At 39.4% G+C, this 26,312-nt stretch overlaps 1 protein-coding gene and 2 long non-coding RNA genes across 7 annotated transcripts; 1 reads left to right on the top strand and 2 right to left on the bottom strand.

Moving 5' to 3' along the window:
• Position 1: 1 nt before the first annotated feature.
• Positions 2–24,579, top strand: slc26a6.1 (solute carrier family 26 member 6, tandem duplicate 1). Of its 5 annotated transcripts, none has more exons than XM_019349868.2 (19): positions 2–127; positions 332–477; positions 575–714; positions 1,526–1,636; positions 1,928–2,067; positions 2,244–2,408; positions 3,116–3,268; positions 3,940–4,022; positions 4,597–4,744; positions 5,235–5,348; positions 5,498–5,575; positions 5,983–6,078; positions 6,186–6,292; positions 6,562–6,631; positions 8,393–8,482; positions 9,803–9,964; positions 10,997–11,051; positions 11,453–11,577; positions 22,930–24,579. In XM_019349868.2, the coding sequence occupies exons 2-19, from the start codon at positions 332–334 to the stop codon at positions 22,960–22,962; spliced, it is 2,016 nt and encodes a 671-aa protein (XP_019205413.1). In that variant the 5' UTR covers positions 2–127; the 3' UTR covers positions 22,963–24,579. The 5 variants fall into 5 exon arrangements, with proteins under 5 accessions (XP_019205413.1, XP_019205414.1, XP_019205412.1 ...); XM_019349869.2 differs by having other exon boundaries at positions 17–127; positions 323–477; XM_019349867.2 differs by having other exon boundaries at positions 103–238.
• LOC112843309 (uncharacterized) lies at positions 352–1,995 on the bottom strand. Its single transcript, XR_003215580.1, has 3 exons — positions 1,932–1,995; positions 509–720; positions 352–427 (listed from the first exon to the last, which is right to left on the bottom strand). It is a non-coding gene; the product is annotated as an uncharacterized LOC112843309 (long non-coding RNA).
• Positions 23,683–26,284, bottom strand: LOC102077327 (uncharacterized). Its single transcript, XR_270277.4, has 2 exons — positions 25,262–26,284; positions 23,683–24,823 (listed from the first exon to the last, which is right to left on the bottom strand). It is a non-coding gene; the product is annotated as an uncharacterized LOC102077327 (long non-coding RNA).
• Between the last annotated feature and the right edge of the window lie 28 nt (positions 26,285–26,312).

Here is a 26,312-nt window from a genome sequence, read left to right as displayed (position 1 = left end):
TCCGTGGCTCACATGTGAAAGTGTGTGAAAGCTTGCGTGTGTGCGCGTTACCCTAATACATGCAAACGCTCACTATCACCCAAGTGGTCTCTTTGTAATAATGTGGCTTCTTGCTGATAGAGATTAAGTAAGTCTTTTTTCATTCACTGCTTTAATTTGTTTAAGTTTTCCTGAAGAAGGGCTTCTTTTCGCTTTTGTCATGTGACTTTATTCACAGATTTGGCACGCATGAAAACAGGTCAGCGAGGCACATTAAACAAACACACAGTGTTCAAACACAGGCAGAATGAAACTTCACTGTGCTCTCAGTAATCTTCCACAGTTATTTCAGATGGACAACGTTGAGCAAACTGACCGGCCTCGCTCCAGGCAGCTTGTTCTCGCTGACGCCCTGGACGAAGCACAGCTGGATCTCCTCGGGCAGAGGCTAGAAAAGAAGTCTCTGTCACTTTCGGAGAGGGTAAAGTCACAATGTCGGTGAGTCAAAGGATAATATTTTTGGCCTTACTGCGTTTGACCCAGCCATGTTTATCTGAGGCTCTATAGCTGATAGCTTGTGCGTGTTTTCCTCCAGGTGTTCTGGTTCCAGGATAAAAAGCTTCGTGCTGGAGGTTATTCCCGTCCTGTCATGGCTCCCTCATTACTCCGTCAGACACAACGCCGTCGGAGATCTGGTGTCTGGCATCAGCGTTGGGATCATGCATCTACCACAGGGTGAGGCTACAGCAACAGATAAGGGTTTCATAAAAGTCGTAAAAGAGCCTTGAAGAGTCTGAACTACAATCTGCCACAATACCTTCACTCACAAATGTATAAAGGGTTCCTTTTTTTTAAAAAATTTATCTCATTAAGATTTACAATATGACTTTGACTGATAAAGACCAAAGAACTATAACAATCTTTAACCAACAATAAATTATTAAATCCATCAAACCTTCACGTAGATCTTTGTGGCAAATTTCCAACTTTAGGTCTTTGTACAGGTTTTGATTAAAACGTTAATTTAAAGACTTAAGTGCGCTGTTTTTTTCTTGTGCATTTTAATCCAAATATAACATCTATAACAGCTAATTCACAATCATATTTAAGTTTCTGCATTTTACAGCCTGTAAGTTTAAGGTGTAGTGTGTAGGTGGGAGGTTGTGATGCAGAGAAACAGTGCTTTCAGTGGATAAATATATAAGCCTGGCCACACGTTTTAATTATTTAAAAATGGGAACTGCAACTGCCAATTCTAGAGGTCACAGCACATTGTGAAAGAAAATAATTTAAAAACATATAACGTTGCGTTGCAGCATTACAGACTTCCTGCTACTAGGAAGATCAAGTTCAGTGTTGAGGACAAAGTGTCAAACTGAGCTAAGATTTATAATTTGACAGTTCATATCAGACTTCATATGAACCCAGTTTCATTCAAATTTGCTGAATGGTTTAGAATGAGTGTAAATGTGAAAATTGGCACCTATATTATCCACAGATTTATTCAACACTGATTTGCACAGCCGCCTCCTTTATTCTTTTCCAGGTATGGCCAATGCCATGTTGGCAGGAATTCCTCCAGCATTTGGTCTGTACACTTCTCTTTATCCTCTGATCGTCTACTTCATCTTTGGCACTTCCAGACACCTCTCCATCGGTGATTCTTACATTTAACGCTTTTCTCGATTTCCCTACAGTCATTCCATACAGTGACGTTTCCATGAGCACCTCTGAAAATCTCTTAAGAATTTTTTCTGTTGCAAAAGAAATCATTTAATCATTTAAAAAGTATTTTTCTTATTCAATCATTTTACTTGTGAAATTAAAACCTAATAGAGTAACCAAAGATACTTCAGGAAAGAGTAAAGTAGTTCTGCTGTTCTGTGTTTGTGTGTGTGTGTGTGTGTGTGTGTGTGTGTGTGTGTGTGTGTGTGTGTGTGTGTGACAGGTACCTTTGCCGTCCTGTCCATCATGATTGGGACTGTGACAGCTAATGTGGAGTTGCTTAGCGACGGTGATGAAGCAGCTGTTGAAGCAGCCAAAGTAAACGTAACGGTGCAAGTCACCTTCCTTTGTGGCCTAATACAAGTACGCACACACACACACACACACACACACACACACACACACACACACATCCAGAATTGTGATTCTGATATTTTGTAAACTACCATTCATTTATTTTTAATTAATTAAGACTAGAGTGGCACTCAGTCAAAATGGAAATACTAAACCTTCTTGTGTCTGCGTTTGTGTGTCTTTAGCTCCTTTTGTACCTGCTGCGGGGAGGTGTTGTGTGCCGCTGGCTGTCGGATCCTGTAATCAGAGCCTACACCACAGCAGCCGGCCTGCACATGATCATCGTACAGCTGCCGCTAATGACAGGAGCACCAGTACAGAAACATACTGGACTGCTGGCTTCACCTAGGGTCAGTTGAAACATCGGCAGTATCATGCACAGATTCAGACATGCCACCTTTGAACTGAAATAAGTAAGCCCAGAAACAAGAAACAGTGGAAAGCATCATCCTTTTTTCTAGATTTTGTGTAAAAAAAACTCACTGTGACCTTTTTTTATCAGGAATACAGAAATAATCTAATGATACCTCCTAACTGCATGAGCCGTGGCTGTAAATTACTTTCTTTTTCTTTGGCACTACGTGGTGCAAATTAAACTCCTGCAAGGACACATCGTATCACCTCTACACTGACAGTATTGCACTTCTTAAGTGTCAGGGTGTTTTATCAGCACTTTGCAAGTGGTTGATTTCCTCCAGAGCCACTGAACTGTATGGTTTGATGTGCACTAGAGCACATGAATCTGAAAATGTGAAAACCGTTTAGTTGGGCATTTCAACATGTGAGTATATTCTTTTGGAGCTACCTCAGGTGGCCGTAAGAGGAAATGCAGTTTCCTGCTGCGTTATTAAAGCAGGACCTATAATTTGAAAGTGCACCTGGAAGGTTTGATGCAACATTTTCCATTTTCACAGTAGTGCTAGTCAGCCACGTCAATGAATGTGAGACGTTTTGGTTCCACCTTCAGAGAGGAAGGGTTTCTCGTGAATTTCACAAATCATGGGATAACTGTGTGTGTGTGTGTGTGTGTGTGTGTGTGTGTGTGTGTGTCTTGCAGACTTTCATAGATGTTCTGTATGGAGTGACCAATGTTGTAACAGGAACTCTGTTAGTCTCTACGGTTTCTTTGGTGATACTCATCGGAGGCAAACTGCTGAATGAGCGCTTTAAGAACAAACTGCCTGTCGCCATACCATGGGAGCTTATACTGGTGACACACACACAGACACACACACGCACACACACACAAACGCATAAACAGTAGACTCATGTCCATAAGATGCACCCAGATGGACAGATGCCACGGTGATGAACTGATGAATGACTCATAATTATATAATAATCTGTTTTTAATCTCCAAAGCCACGATTCTCCACATACAGCAAATATGTGCACCTGGACACTGGTTAATCATCATTCTCTTGTCTGATGTGTTGATAAGAATTGAATTTGTTTGTTTTTACTGCTGCTCAGTTCTTCAAGTAATTTAAAGATTTCAAATTTAGGATTACTGTAGCATTTTTAATGTAATTACAGCGGTGTAATTACACAGCTATTTAATTTTATAACAAAAGAGAGCGAAAGAGGTAAAAAACTTACTGCATGCAAAAGAACTCTGGACATTTGATCTATTTTTTATGCTTCATGTTTTCAGTTATATAAAATTGTAGATTTTGTAGTGTATTATGGGGGAAAAGCTTTAACACAAAGGCTAGTTTTATCAGTTAATAGATGAGTCTCTGATCATATATCTGTTTATGTCAGTGAGTGCTTGAACCGACCGATTTATCTGATATTAGAATGCAGATTACTTTATATTCTTCTTTTCCAAAGTGAACATTCAGTGCAGAAAATGTCACTTCCACTGCTTTTCTCTCATAGATTGTTCTCAGCACCCTCCTGTCAGTACAGATGGATCTGGCTGGACAGCACAGAGTCCAGGTGGTGGGACACATACCCAGTGGGTCAGTAGAACTGGGTTATTGTTTGTTTGCTTTAGTCATTTAGATTAGCTTTTTTTTTTTTTTTTTTTACCAAATAGTCACGATTGTCAAGCTGGAAATGCCAATATTTTATTCTAACTGTCAAATGTAATATTCCCTCCAACACAAAAGCAACAAAAAATTCTGAAAAATCCTTTTAGAAAAATGGTCTTAAATGAATCATTTTAATGTGACTCCAGAAAAATGTAATTCTCTCTAACGTAATGTGATTCAAGTGGATTTATGGCAGAAAAAGACATTATGCTGCTTTTATTTACCTATTAGCTTTAATATTATGCCAAGATAACGTCTAAACTGTAGCTCACAAATATTTCTATGAGAAAAAAGTATCAGTTCTTCATGCTTTTGTTGTCATATTGCAAATGTGCTGCTAGCTTTGTCACATTGTACCTGATAGCTTTAAGAAAATGCTGTGTTATGATGAATAATTCACAAGGTAGTCATAATTCTTTATAATACTGTATATTATAATTTCTTTCCTTTTAATAATATCTTAAGTCAAAGAACCTCTCCTCCTCCTGCTGCTCCTCTCCAGCCTGTCTCCCCCAGCTCTTCCCTCCTTGTCTCAGTCCAGAGAGCTTTTCATTCCAGCTCTGTCCTTGGCTTTGATTGGCTTCAGCTTCCTCTCAGCCATGGGCTCAATGTTTGCCAACAAACATGGCTACAGTGTGGATCCGAGTCAGGTACATTCACCCCAATAACAGTTTAACTCAGATCAGAAAATACATACTCTGTTATTTATTTCAATATTTTGCAGAGAAACTGAGAGAAGTAAAGGTAATTAAAGGTGTTTTAATGAAACTGCACTTCCAGTGCTTTCTGGAGATTAAAGTGGTGTCTCCTGATTTCTGCAAATGTAGGCACACTTGCTTAACCTCAGTGATGAGGCAAACTTTGATTCCCTTCAAACCCTTTTTTTTGAAGGCATAATCTTCTTTACCATTCACTGCAACTACTTCCTTTTTGAGCCTCATTGTTCTGCTGTAGAGACGACTGAGAGTAAGTCAGAGTTTTCTGTCCGTGCATCCCAGTGCAGGGCAAACATGAAGAGTAGGGTCTGGTTGGGTGGTGTAGATACAGAACATGTGGAAATCAAATATAAGTGATAAATGTGATGTAGCTAGTCATTTAGTCATTTAAAGATGTGGACTCAGCTGCATGCCCCTGCCTCAGGACCTGCTGGCCCTGGGTCTATGTAACACCATAGGAGGGATGTTTCAGTGCTTTGCTGTCAGCTGCTCCTTTTCTCGCAGCACGGTCCAGGAAAGCATCGGCGTCAAAACACAGGTCAGTTATCTATTTCAGAAGTCCAGCTCCCTTCAGCTAACCACATTTTTAATCAGGCTAAAATAGCACCTACTAAAACTTTGAGTCTCATAACGTGCTGTAAGTCATTTTCTTCTTTGTTTGCGATGTTCTTTTGTTCATATTCTTAGATGGCTGGTCTGGTGTCAGCTCTGTTGATTCTGACAGTCTTGTTGGAGATTGGTTATCTCTTTGAGCAGCTGCCAAAGGTAAGGCGAATCTAACATAACAGGTGTCATTAATGTTTATTATACAAGTTATTACAGCTAGAGTTCAAATCACCAGACTCTCACCCATGGCAGTCACATTTTCCAGACAGCAACAGAGAGATGCAATATTTAAAGTTTTTAGTATTATTTTGATGATAAGTAAGAACTTCTTTCTGACAAGTTTACACGTGATTACAGGACATGAAATGAGATGAGTCAATGTCTCGTAACGCTAAGAGAATGAGACAACAAAGCAATCCACTGTTGTTGTAATGGAAACAAATGCCGCAGAAGTTTGTGTTTGCAGTTCTGCAGACACCTTTACTTTCCCTAAAGCATGGAAACGATCGCCAGGGTGATTCACGTGTCTAAGCCAATGTTGGGTAATGGTTTGTTGTGTGTACCAGGCAGTGCTGGCAGTGATTATCGTGGTGAACCTTCAGGGCATACTGGCTCAGTTCAGAGATGTGCGTCTGCTCTGGAAGTCTGACAGATTAGACCTGGTGGGCTCGGCACACACACATCATTAATCATAGCATAGACACAGCTACAAACACCATTCCGAGACTGATCCAGGAATTTTCCCTCTCCTCTCCCTGCGTTCCTTTAGCTCGTGTGGATAGTGTCACTGACTTCCACCTTCATTTTTAACCTGGATCTGGGTCTGGCTGTGGCTGTCGTCTTCTCTCTGGTCACACTCCTTTACAGGACACAACAGTCAGTGAATGTGATTTTACAAACCTTACATGGAGCATTTTGGACCAAAAGAAAAAAAATCATCACAGTATTTATTTTGGAGTGAAAATCCGAAAAGCCCTCCCAACATTTATTATGTTTTCACAAAGTCATTGCTTCACATACTTTTATACGGTTTAAAAGGTTTGACTGTCTGTTTCCCTCCCCCCTCAGGACTCAGGACCACTTATGCACTCATCAGTATTCCCCTCTGTCTCTCTCACGCTTTTCATCTTGTCCTCATCTTCCAGCTCCACCACCCTTGTTTTGGGTCACATTCCTGGTACAGACTGTTACAGAGATGTGGAGCTCTACCTTGAGGTAAACTTCAGAAAAATATAAATCCATCTCACAACAACAAAAAGAAGAAATAATCAGAAAATCATTCAAACACAACCCCAGTACAGTCCCTGTTCTGTTTTGTTACAGTTTTAGCTTTTCCAAGTGACTATAAACGTTGAGAACATGACTGTCGTTGATCTAAAGAAGAGATTTGTTGAAATTCTTATAAGGTCAGAGTATAAATAAGGTTTCACTACACAGCTGCAGAACTGACTCTGAATTTAAACTCTCTTCAGACTTCTTACTACACTTTAATTTTGGGTTTCTCCTCCTTCAGCATCTCTCTGTGATTTAAGCCCATTTCCATGATCAGGTTCAGTTTTACACACTCTTTATATTTGCTCCGTAAGGCGAAGTACTCCTCGTGTCCAGATGTGTAAAATATGTCTGCAGGACGAGGGTTAATAATCCAGTCGTTCATAATTGGGTCATAGGCTATTAATATGCGAAGAGCTACAACGATTTATTGATTGGCAGAGATGAATCACGCTGACATTACATGACTCCTGATGATCCTGGCTGGCTGCAGTCTGTGAGCTAGCGTATGTAAAGTGGTATCAGTATGAAAGCCAGTCAATTATGAATTCTCCACAGCTCGTTTTGTATCTGCACATCAATCTTTCAGACAGCGGCTGGTGTGCAAATTAGCATAAACACAGCAACATCAATGTCAGCGTGAAAGACTTTTTGTAGATTTTTTTTGACATAATGGAAAAGCCGTTGGGAAATATGTAGACATATTTAAGCTGGAATATTTCAGTAGCTGTGTATGCATGCATCACAGCTATTAAATCCCTTTGCCCTCATCAAACCGAATTTCCGTTGTTTATGTTGATGATATAAAGTACTAAACCCCCCACCGTGTAAACTGACACCCAATAACAAACCACGTTTTCTTCCTCAGGTCAGATTTTATTAAGTGAAACTGTCACAGAGCCAAAACCTACTAAAAATATATCCCAGGCTGAAACCTACCATCTGTCACACATCAAAATACCAAACTGCAACCCAAGGCAATCTGTCTGGGCACAGAGCATCAGTGACTTCCTCTCAACTTCTCACTCTCTGTTCCCTCCACTCGATTCTCTCCTCAGTCTGTTACTCTGGTGGCTGCTGCACATCTCCCCTCTGTGTATATTCTTCATCTTACATCATAGATGCTGTGGTACTGTATACAGTGGATTTCCCTGTAGAAGACCCTCCATGAATCACCGATTCCCCAACAAAAGATCCAGATTTGCTAATAAAAAAGAACCCATGTCTCTGAAGTCTAAATACAAACAGCCATTTTCTTACTCTTTAACTTAGCAGTTAGCAGTTGAGTCTCAGGGTCATGTTTTATTTGAGCAATAAGAAACAGCCTTTTTTTCTATAGCTATATAGACTTAAACAGTTTGCCCCTAAATGAAGAAGAATTTAAGTCTTTATGTGTATAGATATTTAATGGTAATAATAATGAATATTAAGTCTGTCCATACATCTGCTGTAAAAGGCAAAATATAACAGCAAAATAGAGAACATATACAAATACCTTCATCAATATCTAGTAGCATCATTTTTTAATGAACAGAGGAGATGGCACAGGTGTTACCCTACCATACCGCGCACATCTGTTTTTCTAATGTCCCTTAAAGTGAGTGCACCAGACTTTTGCTGCAAGTACTGCCCGTGTGTGACTACAGTAACCTGTTACACTGTGGATGCTGTCCACTGTTAAATGCATCTCTGTTTCTTTAACAGGCGAGGCAAATTCCAGGCGTGACGATACTCACATGTTCCAGTCCACTTTACTTTGCCAACTCTGAACTGGTGTTCACAAAGATCAGACAGGTGCCAATACGCATACACACACACACACATACATATGCACACGCACACACACACACACGCACACACACACACATACATATGCACGCACATTGATCTCGTAGAGCTCTGTCCTGATATGTAACTATTAATCTTGAATCTTCAACCTAATGATAATCAAATATTAAGTCTTTATACTTTCATTTAGTTGACATTATGGGGATTTATTTTCCCCATAGTGCAACTCTGTAAACAGAGTTTACAGACAGTCTGTGACAGTAAAACAAAAACAAATAAAAAACTTATGAGTTAGAGATATGCTTCTTTGATAAGGAGAATGAATGAATCCTTATGAATGGTTATTTTTCTCTATCTCTTTGTAAGTTAGTAAGTATGCATAAACTTTGTTACACATGTTTAACTGCTTTTTAACATAAAACTCTAATCAGCCAATCACATAGCAGTAGCTCAGAGACAGGTGATTTAGGTGACTTTGAACGTGGGATGATTGCTGGACCCAGACAGGCTGGACTGAGAATTTCACAAACTGCTGATCTACTGCGATTTCTCACATGACCATCTCTACAGTTTGCAAAGAATGGGATGAAAGAGAGAAAATATCCTGTGAGCAGCAGTTCTAAAGGAAAATTGCCTTTTTCGTGTCAGAGGTCAGAGGAAAATGACTAGACATGGTAGACATGGCAACAGAAAAGCAACATTAACTCAAATAACCACAAGCTACACCCATGAAGAGCTCTGAACACATATGTCGAAGCAAACGAACTGCAGCACCACAGGACCCACACTGAGTACCACTCCTGTCAGCTAAAGACAAAAAACTGAAGCTGCAATTTGGCAAAACTGGACAGTAGAAAATTGGAAAAATGTACCCTCATCTGATGAGTTTTGATTTCTGCTGCAACGTTCAGGTGGGAGGGTTGACTCCATCCTTGGCTCCATCCTACCTTGTATCAACAATTCACGGTATTCAAATGATCTCCATGGTCACCAGATCCCATAGCGCACCTTTTGAGACTCACATCAAGGATGTGCAGCCGACAAATCTGCCGCAACTGTGTGACGCTGGCACGTCAGCGTGGGACCAAAATCTCTGAGGAATGTTTCCAGAACCTGAATCGGTGAAAATGTCCAGTGAGTGTAACTCTGAGTTTCATCGCCAGCCCCATGCATTATGCAATGTGCTTGTGTGTGTGTGGATTTGTGCACCAGATTTGATCCCCCTAGCTGAAATAGAAAAATCTCAAAAGCATGTTTGAAGCACTGAAATGTAAATTTTTCACTTGTAACTTTTCCTCTTCGCTTCTTTCCTCTTGCAACCTGGAGACGGTGAATCATGGTCAGAAGGAAAACTCAGCTGGAGTTCACATCGCTGCTTCTTCGGTTTCTTCCCCCCCAGCGCAGACACACATGCACACCTACTGCTTGGTTCTGGATCTCAGCTCTGTTACCTTCATGGACTCTGTGGCCATGACGGCACTTTGCAAGGTGAGGAGAGAAGTGCAGCATGAATGCAGCTCATGCACTTCTATGAAGTTTCATGTTGAATAAATTACGTTACTTTAAACATGGAAGAAATCATTTATTTGTTTGATATATTTACATTTATTCTAAACAGTCTGAAGGGAACTTATCCTGTGAGGCACTGTCATAGTGGGCAGTATTGTAGGTTTTTTATTTGTTCTCTGAAGAAAACTTCTCTTTCCACTATCACCCGGAAAAAAAAATTACTGAATAAAATCTATAGTAGCCAGTAACATGCTATGAATAATGCTTATGCTAATGTAAATGGATAAGATGCTAAATAATGACAAGATAATTAAAATCTACAAGACTCCAGGTCAAGTAGGGTGCAGATATATTTTTCTGAGACAATATTTCTAACTTCCTCAAATTTATTTTTCATGTTATAAAGTAAAGTGAAACATTTTTTTGCAGCTTGACTCATTTTACAGGTTTATGTGTATGATGGAACAGATCAGTGTTGTGTCAGCAGCAAACGTGGAGAATGTGATGGAAACTACAACAGACTGAAGCTGAATGAACAAAATAATGACATTTTCTTTCTCACTAAGCTAAAGCTTTTCTTTAACTACAACGTTTTGTCACCTTTGTCACAGATAAGACAGAAAATATAGTTTAGAGAAATATTCAGTCAGTTGTTTTATGTCAATATCACTAAAAATAAATTCAGCTTTAGAAATTGGATCGCCAAACAGATGTATTCACTAACTTCTCAAGGCTTCAGGAGAAGTCAGCCTGATATCTTTTTGCTGATCAAAGATATTAGAAAGAAATGATTATGTAACAAAAGGCCAGTGTACTGATCGTGTGTGAGATAAAAAAAACACACACGATTAACGTCACATGTGTGCATGTTGACGCAGAGCTTTTGCGTAATTCTTATCTAATGGATAAGAAGAAAAGTATTTGTCACACTATGTACTCATGTGCTTTTATATGATATTGGTAATGTTTATATGGTCACAAGATCCCTGTGTTTGTGTGTGTATTCACCAGGTTGTAGAAGTCTTGGACATCCAGGGTGTCGGTGTTTTTCTGGCAGCTTGCCCAGGTCAGCCTCATGTTTCATGCGCTCTTACTGTATCTCCCACAGAGTGACTTATCTTCTATTTCTCTCTCACACACTCATTCACGCACACACCCACACACACACCCTCCGTTTCTCTTGGGTTTGGCTGTTACTGTTTCCACAGGTCAGTTTCTCACAACCCATCCCATACTGGAGCTTTGCTTCAAGCTTCTTTTCCTTTTATTTTTTACTTCATGTAGCTGACACTTTTTTTTTTTCTGTAGGAGCTTTTTCTGTATATCAGTCCACACACGTCAGGTTGAAATTGTGTCTTTCTAATGATACATGGTTGGGTAGAAGCATTTTCCATATGATTAACATCAATAAATATTTCAAAATACACTGTAAATTCTGTATTTCTAATTCTCTCAACATGTTTACAGAGAAAGTTTTATCCCAGCTCCAGACACAGGGCTGTATACCAGACAGCCTGCCCCGCTCCTGTCTCTTTCCATCGGTCCATCATGCCGTCCAGCACTGCCTCACCATCCTGCCCAGGTCTCTGGAGGTACGCACCATATATATATATATATAGTTAAAATATCAATACTACTGTCTAAATATCAGGAGAGCAAGTCAAGTTTATAAGTTTGTCAGATTTGTAGTGTACAAGTTATTTATGAATGCCATTTGCATTACAGTTAGCTAATTTCTACAATTCTCTTTTGGGCAATCTCAGTCTTGTTTTTTTGTTGTTGTTGTTGTTTTTTGTCTGTAGCTTCAGTTTTTTATATCTTATTTTGTTACTGTTGTATATAAAATTATCTATCTATCTATCTATCTATCTATCTATCTATCTATCTATCTATCTATCTATCTATCTATCTATCTATCTATCTATCTATCTATCTATCATAATCAAGGACAGATTCTTTTAATTTTATTTTTGAATATGTGTTTTGTTGAGCAGCAGGTTTTCTGCTGTGTTTGTGTAGCCACATCAAACATGTAACTGTTTACAGCTCCTCTGTACTGTACTACTGCATCTGTGAAACTGACTCACTCACTTGAGAGTGTAGTCAGTACAGGCTGAAAAATACTAAGTGTGAAAATGCAAATTGAAAAAAGAAAAGACAAGAAAAAAAAAATCAGGGGCTGTAGTTAGTAAGAGGTGACCTTAGCAGACTGTAGGCTGGTACAGTGTCTCTGATTGAGGCGGGAGGACTGAAGCTGTGTTACCTGGATTTGCTTGTGAGTCTTTTCAGTTGCATTTTAGATAATGTATGAAGGTGGTTGGATCTCACTGACCAGAGGAGACAGTGTGGATCACAAAATATTATTTCTGTGTCCGAAAACTCCCCTTTGCTCATTCAATCATTTCTCCCAATATAAAATTAAAATGCTTAGTCATAGTTACCAGTAAACTGAGATTTCGGACACTTATTGTCACTTTGTGCAGTCACAGCTCTTGGGAGACTTGTACGCGTGTCGTGAACACTATGTTTGTTTTGTTCTGTTGTGGGGATTTTTACACGCTCACTACTGAACTGTAAATCTGGTGAATTGATATTTTGCTGCACTGGTTTTCTTTCCTTTAAATTGCTCACTTAAACTCCAATCTGCTGTTGTGTGCTTTTGTGTCAAATAGCATTTTAACATATTTAAGGTTTTTCTCTGTTTATTCTTTGTTTCTAATCAGGAAATCAACTCTGGTACAAGCGTTTGTTAAAACGACAAAGGGACAATAATCCTGCATAAAGCAGACCCCAAACAAACACCTGAGCTGGACGGCGTCCATTTATTTTGACAGAAATGCTCTTTTTGCATGTTGCACAGTTTGTCTTTTCTCAGTCTTTGCTTTTTTGTATTTCAACAAATAAATGTAATAACAAATGTATTCTCCATTTTATGCTGTTATTGAACATTAGGAAATATTGCTGATTTTTAAGACAGAGTGAAAAGTTTGAATCTCCTGGTTTTGAGCCTAGTACACCTGCTGCTCCTCAGCACTATCTGTCACACCAGAAAGGACTCAAACGCACACATCCTGGCTTTGAAGGCAAGCGTCTTATCCATTAAGCTGTTGAGACTTTAGCAGAATGCCTGATGACAATGCAGACACAGAGCACCGATGGGCTTATTCATTAACTGAGGCAACAGTGTTCTTAAATAACCTAATGCAATATAGAGTAACCCATAAAGATATAAGAGCTTTGAATGTGATGCACAGTCTTCAGAATGACAGCATGCCTATAGCTGCACAATAACACAAACGTGCACCTGCGCTCTTAAAGCTACATGCAGTATGATGGGAGTTCTTTTTATTATTATTCATGATCACAATCTCAGTCTGTCATTGCAACCTGAACTTTGCACATATCAGTTAGGGAAAGAGACATTGTTGGATTGGTGTAGATAACAGGGATTTTTTTATTAGGCACACCTTACTAGTATCAGGCTGTTTCCCGGTCTGCCTTCAGAACTGCTTTAATAGATTCAACAGTGTGCTGGAAACACTCCTCAGAAGTTGTGGTTGATGTGATGGCATCACACAGGTGCTACAGATTCATCAGCTGAGAATCTATTGTTACATTACATTTCAATGGTGCTCTATTGCAGAGGTGGCCAACTCCAGGCCTCGAGAGCCGGTGTCCTGCAGCTTTTAGATATCACCCTGGGTCAACACACCTGAATCAGATGATTAGTTCATTACCAGGCCTCTGGAGAACTTCAAGACATGTTGAGGAGGTAATTTAGCCATTCAAATCAGCTGTGATGGATCAAGGACACATCTAAAACCTGCAGGAAACGGGTTCTCGAGGCCTGGAGTTGGCCACCCTTGCTCTAAAGAACTGAGATCTGGTCACTATGAACTCACTTTCACTGTGAACTCCACATTGAGATGATGTGAAATGTTTGTTTGTTGCTCTTGTCACAAACAGCCATCAGAAGATGGGTACAGTGAGGTCATAAAGTGATGGACATTGGCTGTGGTGTTTAAATGAACGTACTAAGAATGTATCACGTATGCATACCTAAATGCGCTGGACGACTGATTAGCTAATCGTGTTATTGATCAGTTTGACAGGTGCGAATGACAAAGTGGCCAGTGAGTGTAGAGGGCTGCCCCTCCCTCTGCTTTTTGTTACTTGTTTGTTCTTCAGAAGTTCAAGGGTATAGATTTATGGCTAAAGATGACTGTCTGGAGTCTTTTCTGTAAATATATGAAGTGTGTATTTGTGATGAGACACACGGACCACTCACTGGGTAAAACTGGACTGGAAAAATGAATTCTTTGGGGGTTTTTTTTAGAAAATGTTTGATGAATTGTAAATGTGTTCAAATGTGTTTACACATCATGACATGCAACTGATTGATTAATTAATTAATGATTCACCATTTCAGACATAATATCCAAGATGATTAAACTGATATTAGAGCCATAACTGATTCCCTCCCTTTACTGTTCTCTTAACTGTCAACTTGATTTCTGGTAGCAGTCATGTGTCTTTCCAAGAAAATGTTTGTGAGAGGAAAGATTAAATCTGAGCAGAGTTCATGGTTTGAATGCTGCTGTGTTCAAATGAACATGCTGCTATAGAGATTCTCTTTACTTTTCATGTAGATCCTCATTAAAATATGCTGATAAAAGTTGTACAGATAGTCAGACTCGCTGCATAAACCTCACCAGATATGTCTGCTGCGCCTTTTGTGAAACACTGAAGACAAGAGACAATCTCATTTGTGAGGAGGGATGGGAATTGATAAGAATTACATTCAATTCCATTATCAATAATACTTATCAATTCGATTCCTTATTGATTCCCGATTCTCGATTGGGTTCTCACTAGCTCTGCGTTGAGAGTTACCACCATCACTAAGCAGCATATCAAAGACATTACATTTGTGCAAATGAATTGCATGTTGCGTGGTCAAATGTTTGTGCACGTTGGAGGTATTTCATCTCTTTGTTAAGATCAGTGTTAGGTCAATACTCAAAAAAGTAACACTTTTATTAAAGGTAATGCAGTGTGTTACTCCAAGAAGAAAATAATTCATTATACTCCTCATAACATTACTTTCATCTTTTTCTGTAAAATGACCTTAAGCACACTGTCTCGTAATTACCATTTCACAATATAAACCTGAGGCTGCAGCCCCACACACCAACACAAATCCCTATCCTGATGAGGATACAGAGCCCGTTCTCACTCCAGAGGCGTGACATCCCGACGTTTTGTCACGTCCCGCAGCGTTCCTGAGGAACACGAAAGGTGACCTTCCACGTTGTTATGGTACGCGGCGAGTTCCAGCCCTGTATTGCAGCCCTAAACCTAACCTTATCCCTAAGCCTAACCATAACCGTATCCCTACGCCTAAACCTAACCTTATCCCTAAGCCTAAACCTAACCTTATCCCTAAACCTAACCAGCACTTTAATGAGGTGAAATAGTGTTTCCCAAGCGATTTGAAGGGAAAAAGCGAAGATGTGTAGATTGAGTCCAAACAGTTCTCATGTGTCCGCAGTTTTCCGATGTCGTCAGGTAGTGTCAAGAGATTTATTCTAAAGACACTTCTTCAGCTAAGAGTCTAAGGGTAGAAACACACAGACGCTGTGTTTTTCACTTGTATACAAGGGCGGTCACAGAACGCTCACACCAGAGTGGGGGCCCTGTGATGCGCGCTCTGTTCTTGCACTTGTCTTTATTTATATACAAAAGTAATACAACAGTGAATACGTCTATTCATAGGCAGAGGAATGTTAGTGCGTAGGGAGTGAAGATAAGAGTGGTTCAGGTGTATGTGTGTGTGTTGTGAGATTCAGAAGGACGCAGCCCTTCTTCTTGTTAGTGAGCGCAGATAAAAGTGTCCAGCTCTCCTCTTCCTGCTTGTTCAGCTATTATCGCTGTGAGAAAGAATTTATAAAACAGTCTTGTAGTGGACAACAGTCTAAGTCATCAGAGGTCAACATACAGTATTCTATCATATGCAAACTTATATCATTAAAAGCTTATACTGACTACTAAGTACAATTTTCCATTGACATTCCCTCCTGTTGTCAGTATAACTTTCAAGTGAGATATCAGTATGTAACATCTTGTTGTACAGTTTCTATCACACCATCATTAATCACACAAAGTCTTCATGTTCCAACCGGTCGGGGTCATCATCATCATCATTTGTCACGGCTATGTATGCAGCAACAGTGGAAACAATTATACGGTTAATCATGAGTTTTAGACATGGCAGGATACATGTTACAAAAACACAAAATAAAAGTAAGAATAAAAAAAAGGGATAAATAGAATAAATAAGAATAAGAATACAAAGGAATTGCAAGTATTTCAAGTATTTCAAGTATTGAAGTCTATTGCACCGTTGGTTTTTAACAAAACGTATTGCACAGTGAAAAGGCAGTAGTAGTCTTTTTAGCAGCTGTAGCCAGGAGCCAATGTAAAGCCAAGAAAACCAGTCACTTGTATTACTTACATAGTCCTGATTTGGGGCCTGCTTGATCTGTCTCAAGGTGTTCAGGGCATCAGTCATGTTTGATGAGTGTACATTGTCTGGTGTGTGTGTAGATGTGTATGTTGGTGTGTTTATCACTTTCCTGTTCTGGTGTTTTGGGTAAACCATGGCCTGAAGCGTGCCCTGGGGTCCTGCCCTCCTCCTTTTCAGTCCGGTTCAGTCCGGTTGCGACCATTGTTTCACCTATTGTCCTGCAAGCTGGAGAGTTAAATGTCAGCAGTGGATAAATTCAGCATTTGATAACAAAACTATTAAGTTTTCCCTGTTTTAACACTAATGAGAGATATAGGCGCATGTATAGTGTGTGCTATAGTGTAAGCTGTTCTTCATTGCATGTATGTGTGTTAGTACGCTTGCATGCAGGGCCCGTGGGCCTCTCTCACCCAAAAGAGCATTTTCTTAACAGTTGCCTTTCACTCGCGTGTGTTAAGAAAGGCAAATGTGCTTGTAGTAGTTGTGAGATTATATTACATTATACCTGTAATCAAAATGAGTGAATCGTGATACTGCTGTAGGCCACATCATACTTCTTGTGTAATCAGTATTTAGTTTCAGTTTGCATCACACCTCCTAATTAAAAGAATGTGAAAATCACCAGATCTATTAGATAGGTTTGTATTATCCTATACTGCTGATTTACTGTGAGTTACACTGTTTCATGACATTTCATACCGCTGAGTTATGAAAAGAGTATTGTGTTCAGAGAGCAGAGGCCTCTCTTTTTTTTTTCTTTGTGATAGTAAAGAGCCACGGGAGCGTCACCCCCACCTTTGGTGGAGGCAGAAAAACAGGGAGCCAAGGTCATAACTCAGGCTCACAAAGAGTCAGAAAGAATGTGAATACTTAGTTTTGTGGCTGTGGCGCATTTTGTATAGCTTCTTTTCTTTGTTTAGTAGCTTTCTGCCTTCACCTGAGAGGGTGTGCCCTAAGCATGTGACTTCAGGTCTCCATAATTGGAGTTTATTTAAAGATAAATAAGATGATTTCATTTATTGCTCGCAGATCATGCACTAAATGGTATTTTGCAGTATTAGCTGTCTTCACCACTTAAACAAAACATCACTCTTTGTTTTATTACTATTATTATTACTATTATTTTAAATTCTCCTTTCTCAAAAACAGAAAATGAAATTGTAGTTGTTCTTTGCTGAGAAACACAACCCCCCCCCCCTTTTTTTTTTCAAAACAAAAATTAAATTTCAAAACAAAAAACAGACAACCCAGCTCTCAGCTGGCTCTGGACTTGTCATCATCAAGGACGCATGGTGAGAGCCACTTCAGAAGTTACAGTACTCATCACTCAAGCAACATTTCAAAAAACAAAAGAAACAAAAAACAAAACTCAGCACACTACACAGAGAACAACAACAAGACACAACTGAAGGTGATGTTCTTGCTTGTTCTCCTTGAATTTTAGAATAAAGTTATTACATCTGCATTAGTAAATCATATGCCTAATCATTATGTGCCACTGTGATCCACAAGTATGATCACAGATTTATTCATTTTTCAACCCAACAAAACAAAAAACAAAACAAAACAAAAAACAAGTTACTGATGGCTTGAACGCTTTACACACGAGTCAGGATGCAAAAAGGCTGCTGCCAAAAACAAATCAGAAGCGTGAGGGAAAAAAAACTGAGCCCACAGAGAGCTTCATGTTTGAGCTTTAATAGCTTTGTTTCCCTCCCTCTGATGTGTTCTTGTGTAACCTGCTCATCAGCTTAGCAGTGACCATATATTTAATTCAGCTTCTCAATTGTGTAGCTTTAGCTGTTGTATACAGGGTTTTTAGTTGTTATTATAGGTGTGCTCTATATCTCAACAATGTCTCATCTAGGATGACAGGTTTTCAAGCAGGTCAAGTGCCTCTATGCACTTAATTAGTTTACATATTTTCTTTATTTTCTTCATTTCATATGTCATTGTACTGAATTTGAGCAACCTTAAGCTTGATGCAGACTACTTCTAACAATTATCCACCTCACATCATAGCTGACTGAGGTGCCTCTTCATATTAATATTATGTTAATGTTATTATCTTTTTATATAACAGCAATAGTATATTACAATATTTTATTTATATTTTACTTTGCATCCATCGAGGGATGGGGGTGATCTGCAGTTTCACCCTTTCCCAAGCTGGAGACATTTTCCTTTTCACACACTTTCCTTGGCTGAACAATGACACAACCTTAATATACCTTATGCATCTCTCTATTTCATTTAATATGTGTTTGTGTGAGTTATGTATTTTCTTTCGTTCTATTCAGTCTGGGCATGGTCTTCATCCCAACTATGTTTCATTGTTAATATCAGTTTACAGGTTGTTATCCTTCCTATTATTAGTTTGAATACAGTAGAGAGCTCTAATTTAATTTAACCTTTTGTTTATTCCACTTTATTCCTCTTGTATTTATATGTATTCAGTTGGGTCTGTATCCAGCCCTTTTTAAACTTTGATCTCTAATCTTTTTCTTGACGAGGGATTATTATGTTCTTCCTAGTCTGAACTGCTTCTTTGTTTCTTACAGTCACGTACAAAATGTCCCTCTTTTCCACACTTCCAGCATGTAGTACTAAAACCACTGCTTGGTGTGTGTCTAGGCCTGCTCTACCCCCTGCTCCTGCCCTGTGCATTCCTCTCCCTTTCTTTTGGATTATTCCTGCTCCGGTTTGTTGTTTTTCTAAACATTCCTCATCAGGTGTTAATTTTGCTTGTTTATTCTCCATGTTCAAAGATTTTGCTGGGCCGTCACTGGCACGCTTGACTTCAGAGTGGTTTACTGATACGGCCTTCGACTTCACTTCTAAAAAATGAAGCGGTATCAGTTTTACGAGATGAAACCCAACCGTTCTCCTTTGTCACCAGTACTTGAGCCTCAGCAAAAAACAAAAATAGAAGTAGTTCAGCAGCGTATTGTGCTGTAAAATCAACTTACTTCCAGACACATACACACACATAGACATTTGCGCGCTTTTACAATTTGTTACGAAGTAATTACGGCTACCTCTAAAACCTAGGTCTAATTCGGTTCCTTACGGCGAATCCTAACCTATTTTATTTTTCACAAAGTAATTACAGCTACTTCTAACCTATCTTACGCGTTTCTCGAAGTAATTGCGGCTACTTCTAACCCTATTTTGCGCATTTGACGAAGTAATTCCGGCTACAGCAAACCTATTTTGCGCATTTGACGAAGTAATTCCGGCTACAGCAAACCTATTTTGCGCATTTTACGAAGTAATTCCGGCTACAGCAAACCTATTTTGCGCATTTCTGAAAACCTTCTTGGCGGTTTTATATATCAAAATAGTGTTTCTCACCCTCAGACGTCTCACTGGTGGTTCGGATCGTCAGACTGAATCCCGCCGCCGTGGACCAGACCGGCCCGGACTCAAACGTCCGGGTCCTCCTCGTCTAAGAGGGCTGTGCACAGTCTTTGGTGCTGGCTCCACGGCGTCAGGAAACAGTGTGCCAGATCCTGGAACAGAGTCACAGATAACAGTTCTGATATTTAGGATCCGGCTCGAAGGACCAAAATAAATGTCAAGAGATTTATTCTAAAGACACTTCTTCAGCTAAGAGTCTAAGGGTAGAAACACACAGACGCTGTGTTTTTCACTTGTATACAAGGGCGGTCACAGAACGCTCACACCAGAGTGGGGGCCCTGTGATGCGTGCTCTGTTCTTGCACTTGTCTTTATTTATATACAAAAGTAATACAACAGTGAATACGTCTATTCATAGGCAGAGGAATGTTAGTGCGTAGGGAGTGAAGATAAGAGTGGTTCAGGTGTATGCGTGTGTGTTGTGAGATTCAGAAGGACGCGGCCCTTCTTCTTGTTAGAGAGCGCAGATAAAAGTGTCCAGCTCTCCTCTTCCTGCTTGTTCAGCTATTATCGCTGTGAGAAAGAATTTATAAAACAGTCTTGTAGTGGACAACAGTCTAAGTCATCAGAGGTCAACATACAGTATTCTATCATATGCAAACTTATATCATTAAAAGCTTATACTGACTACTAAGTACAATTTTCCATTGACAGGTAGGAACGCGTTGGGTGCCCGAAAACGTAATATGTTGACGATTTGTCACCTAGCGTAAAATGTTACGCTTAGGGAGTGAGAACGTGTTGGGATACACGCATGAACACAAAGCCAACAGCACAAAGTAAAGATAAAAGAAGAAACTGCACAAAGAGACTTCAAAGTAATCGCCACGGTGATTCTACTGTAGAAACATGAACAGTCAGAAATGGAGGCTGCAGCCTGACTGCTTGTCCATGTGTTACCTGATGAAGTTCAGCAGCGGCTTGACCGCAGCTCACAAATGATGGCTCACTTGACCGCAGTCCTGGACTGAGGTCGGCATTCACTCAGCTTTAGCGTCACTCTAGGTTCTTGGCTAGCTTAGCATTAGCATGCTGTCTGTGCAGGTGCTTGCAAAGAGCCAAAGTTGTGTTGGTAGCATAATGAAGCTGTTTCTGTCCTGGATGCAGTTTGCACTTTACCATTATGCCCTTGTCCTTTAGAGCAATAAAAATAGAAGTAAGGTTCATATCCATGATGCAAACAGTCCCGCTGTTTTCCTCCGCCGACAACTGAAATTAGCTGATTGTAGCGCAAGTGCAAGAACCGATGAGCAGGCTCAATAGGCAAGCAGAGTAATGAGTCGAAGGAATTTGACTACTAGGAACCGGTTCCTGTCGAGAACTGGTTCTGGATTCCTATCCCTATTTGTGAGACATCATCCTCTGGAGTCCTGGTCATTGTTTTCATTAGTATCACATATTAGAGCTCACCAGTATTGCCAACTCCTCAGTAAGGAAAATCGCTATTGGCTGTCCTAAAAGTTGCTAGAAGTCGCTAAATGACGTCATCGCCTAATTTGCACAATTGGTCATGCTAATGTAATTGTAACCTACGTTGTTGAAGAGAGAAATAACAACGTGGAACGAGACATAAAGTGAGTAAAGCACGTCCTAAATGCATTTAGAGTTTATTTAGAACTACAAATTAAATTTCTTTTAGCAATTATTGTTTTTTAATGTCACAATTCCAGCTCCTTTATCCGGGCTTGGACCGGCAAAAGTGACCCGAAATAGGCACTCTGGTGGAGTTACTTTGTGTGTGTGTGTGTGTGTGTGTAAGTAGTTTTAAACCTTGTGATCCACAAAACAGCATAACAGTAAAAGAAGAATTGACTGTGTTTCAGTCAGTGCGGGAGCAGCGGCTTCGCTCATGCGCAATTCATTTGCAGTTTGGACGCATAGGTGTGAACATCTCCTGCCCTGATAGCAGCTGGGGGAGGACTATCCTCCGCCTGTGAGCGCTTTGGCACGAGCGAGGTGCCCACGGCAGCACGCGCTGCTTGTTGAGAGTAAGAGCAACACGCGCTTTCACGTCAAAAAGTTGTCATAAATAAGTCTCCAATAACACCAGAAAAAGTCACCAGATTTGTTGCTAGTCGCTTTTTAGAAAAAAAGTCGCTAAGGGGGTCTGAAAACTCGCTAAATATAGCGACAAAGTCGCTAAGTTGGCAACACTGGAGCTCACACAGGTCTAAGGACTGATTGGGGTTCCCATGGCAACCTCCACACAGTAAGACAAAATATGTATTCCCCAGCTGGTTGGCGAGTGCTTACTGGGTGAAATCGGCCACAAAGTGGGAGCTGTAGGTGTTTGTGGCCTTCCAGTTGCTTTGGTTGCTAACAGATTGCCACAGTAGTTTGCATGGAAAATGCCAACTTGTCTGCAAACACTTGCAAGATGCTTGGCAATCTACAGTGAAATTGTGGAATGTGTAACGCAAACCAGAAATTGTTCTCCGTCAAAGTAAAAGTTGTCCCTAACCAACACAGTTCAAAAGGCACAACTTTTACTTTGAAAGTGAACAGCCTCTGTTTCTGGTTGGTTTTGCTCTTTTTCAGGTTTCACTACAGCTCAGGCAGCAAATGGTAAATGATTGCAAACGAGTCGGGATCTTCCATGCAAACTATCTGCGACTGTGGTAATCTGCTAGTGACCAATACTTTTGGTATACTTATACTTGTGGATATAAGTATTTGGACAGTGCTAGATTTTAACCAAAGCACTTTTATCCAATGTTCACACAAACACTTACACTCCAATGGGGCAACTCTGGCTGTACTATCTTGCCCAAGACAACCGTATCTGTCTGTGTGAGTTTTGTCCAGGTACTTCACTCCAGACGTATGTTCACTTTGAAATAAATATTTGCGTGCTGTATTAAAATGCCAAGCTTTGGCATCTTCCTTTATATAGATTGTGTACATAATGTAGAGATCAAAAAATAATTGGACACGAAGTCAGTCAAAGTTATTATATTCAATATTCTGTAGAAAAATGCTTTTACTTTTTGACCCACAGACATCAGCAGATGGTTTGCCTCTTCCCTGGTGAAGCTCTCCCTGTCATTCACAGCAGTCACTGTCAGCTCTTGGTTGTTTGGGGATTCAATCAATCAAAAATATGCAACCTCTTCACCATGTGTTCACATTGGCAGTATGAATGATGAAATGTCATCTCATGAGTTTTGATGAATCTGGCTGAATCTGAGCACTCATTTTGCTTGTGTATGTCTTGGCATTCACCCCGTTGCTTCTGCCAGCAGTAAATCCTCAATAAATGTCATGTTGCCAGTGTCTTTGGCAGCCAAACATGCCCAAGTAACTTTGACGTCTCTCTAACAGATTAATGCTTTGTTTGAATCAGATTATTCATATTATTCACTTGTGCACTCAATTTGTAATATTGACAGGCAATTCCATCTCATCGTAACAAGTGACTCTCAACTCTCATTGTTTTTTCCTTCTTGAAACTTAAGTTTATAGAAATCACAGCTGCCCAGAATATATCATATTGCAGATGAAGTACTATTCATTAACTGCCCAAATATTGTATTCTTCATGCTAGGTGTAGTACTAGCATGCAGAATGCAATACTACTACTGTGCCATACTAGTACTGTTGTTGCAATACTGGTACACCGCAATAAACAAAGTGGAACATACTTTACAAACAGTGCATAGTGAAATCTAAATGGATCTGAGTGGTGTCTAAATGCACTTCAGAGCAGCATTACAGAAGAAGAGCACACTAAGTTTGTAAAAATCTGTGTGTGTGTTGATTTTTCCCTTCCCACTATAGTTACTATTAACATGACTGTAATGAGGAAAGCTAAAATTAAAATGCATGTAACTATATTGGTGCCATCACGGTTGGTTAACGGTGGTCTGGATAAAGTTTGTGACGTGGGCTTCCAGATGCAGATCATTAACCTTGACTAGACTATCTTTTTCAGAGAGACTGCAAATCTAAGTCACTGGGTCAGAAAGTAATAGCCTAGCTTCACGCTGTTGCATTACTGTTGCAAACTAATCAGTAAGACCTGGTTGAATATCAACCTGGTTTCTGGTACCGGCTGTCCATGTTCTTCTAAGAAAATGTCCATGGGTGGAAAGATTAAAACTGAGCAAAGTTCACTGTGATGTTAAAAACCCTTCTAGTTAAAATATGCTGGTGAAGTTCGTGAAGAAAGTCAGAGCCTTTTTTGTAAGTCGACAAAGAGGCTACATTATGAGAAGTCAATATTCTTTCCTGAGGACAAAATCTCACCAGATCTGTCTGCTGTGCCTTTGGTGAAATGAAGTAAGAAGCCCTGAAAACAAGAAACTCGTTTGTAAGTTCTTAACCTTCTGGGCTCTTTACTGCTGTGTCTGATGTTTCATGTTATGGTGTAAAAATGTATAAATTCAAATGATTTTAACAAAAAGATTAACTTAATCAATTTCTTTTTAACACGAGTTCCTTTGTAATGCTAACACAACCCCCCACCACCCCAAAAATCTGTCTTCTTTAGTTTCTTTAAACTGTGCAACAGTAATATAACAAAAAAATCGATACAGTAAAAAGTGTTGTTGTTTAAACTGTGTTGAATTTCAGTCTTTTTGAAATGCTATGTGCTCCGTTTACTATTAACATGACAATGATGAGTAAAATAAATGTTTATACAATACTATGCAAAGGTCTGGAGTCATCCTTCATTTTATTACATTTTGTTTTAAAAAATGGGAAATAGGTAATATATAAGACAAAATCAGAGCTTTTACAATGCTAATAATCGTCAATATTTGGTATGACCATCTTTATTCTTCAACACAATCTGAACTCTCTCAGGCAGCTTTCTTATACTTTCTTTAAGTAATCTTCAGGAATACTTCTCCAGGCGTCTCAAAGCACATTCTTCTTTGGATGTACAGGGTCTGAAAGACATGTGGAGGAGAAAGGAAGAACCAGTACTTTCTGATAAATGTCATTGCTTTATTTATTAAAGAGCAAACAGACAAACACATGTTTTAGCAACGAGCCATAACTTAAAATAAAAAGCAGTGACAATATATAAGGGGACCAGGTGAATTTCAAATGCCAATTTAAAAAACAAGTATCCTAATAATGTGACAGAAAACATGCCAAAGCGTGCCAGATGAGAAAATAGCAAGAGGCCTCTCATCAAACACTGAATTATCATATATATTTGTGAGAATAATATGAAAACACTCCTAGCGTCAGTGTCATTTAAAGACAACGTTAGTAGAAACATAGTAAAAATGTGCATTACAAAGTTTGCATTGACGCTAAAAAAAATGCACCTAACGACCTCTATGTGAGTTTCAAGGTTACTGACGTGACATTGCAAATACCTGTGCAGCGTGTCGAACCATGTTTGAAGAAGGTCATGATGAGGTCTATGAACCTTCACGATCATTAACTTTGACAGGATTACCCTGTTGACTCACTCGATCCCTGACACTGGGTCAGGAAGTAATGAACAGCCTAGCTAGTGTACTATTCCCTGTAGGTTCACATTATCACGTCGCTGTGATGACTAAACAACGAGACTTGGAACCATGTGATAAAAATCCAGGTTGGTCAGGTTGGTAACACAGGATCATGCACCGAGATCATGCTGCCATGAACTATGTGACTGGATTGTGATGCCCTGTTTTTTTCATACATTATTAAATTTATACAATGATTTATTGCACACAATAATGCAGTTTAACAATACAGCTTGTATTTAAAGACAGGGATGTGTGGACATCCCAAAATAATATTGACTTTATAGAATCTATGTGGTTACAGAATATAAGTGAAACTAGTGTGTAAAGGGGGCGATAAGGATGTGTGTATTTGAGGGTTTTTTTTACTGTATATGAGCATTTATTTCATATGTTTATAAATTTCATTTCTAGGATTTAGTGTGTAATGTGAGTGAGGACAAATGTGAATAAGCAATGACAGGATCATAAAGCTCCAAGTCCAAAAATAAAACCTACTGTATTTCTGGTTGGTTATCAGTCTATCCAATGATTCTTAAATATCCTTCAGTGTGACCACAAATAAATCAAACAAATCTGACTTTGCTGAAAGGACAAATACCTCTAATCATGCATAGATAAAACATAGAACACAGATAAGGCACAATAAAGGGAATCAATGCGCTGCAATTCAGTCTGTAGTTATCTGTAGTTAACCTGTGTGTGTCTGCTGTCTATACCACAAAGTCTTTTATGGTAGTACCATAACATGCCATAGTACAAATTCATTCCGAGACAAAAGATTATCAACAATAAATAAATAATATTAAGTACATCATGAGCAATGGGAATCCCTCATTAAATCATAAAACAAGAACATTCTGAAACTTTTTCTACCATGTCTGTTTTAACTTGTCCCGCACGTACAAGGAAC

This window comes from Oreochromis niloticus, linkage group LG20, assembly GCF_001858045.2.
Source record: "Oreochromis niloticus isolate F11D_XX linkage group LG20, O_niloticus_UMD_NMBU, whole genome shotgun sequence".
NCBI lineage: Eukaryota > Metazoa > Chordata > Actinopteri > Cichliformes > Cichlidae > Oreochromis > Oreochromis niloticus.
The sequence above is the reverse complement of the archived record's forward strand: the minus strand, read 5'-3'. Positions and strand labels throughout refer to the sequence as shown.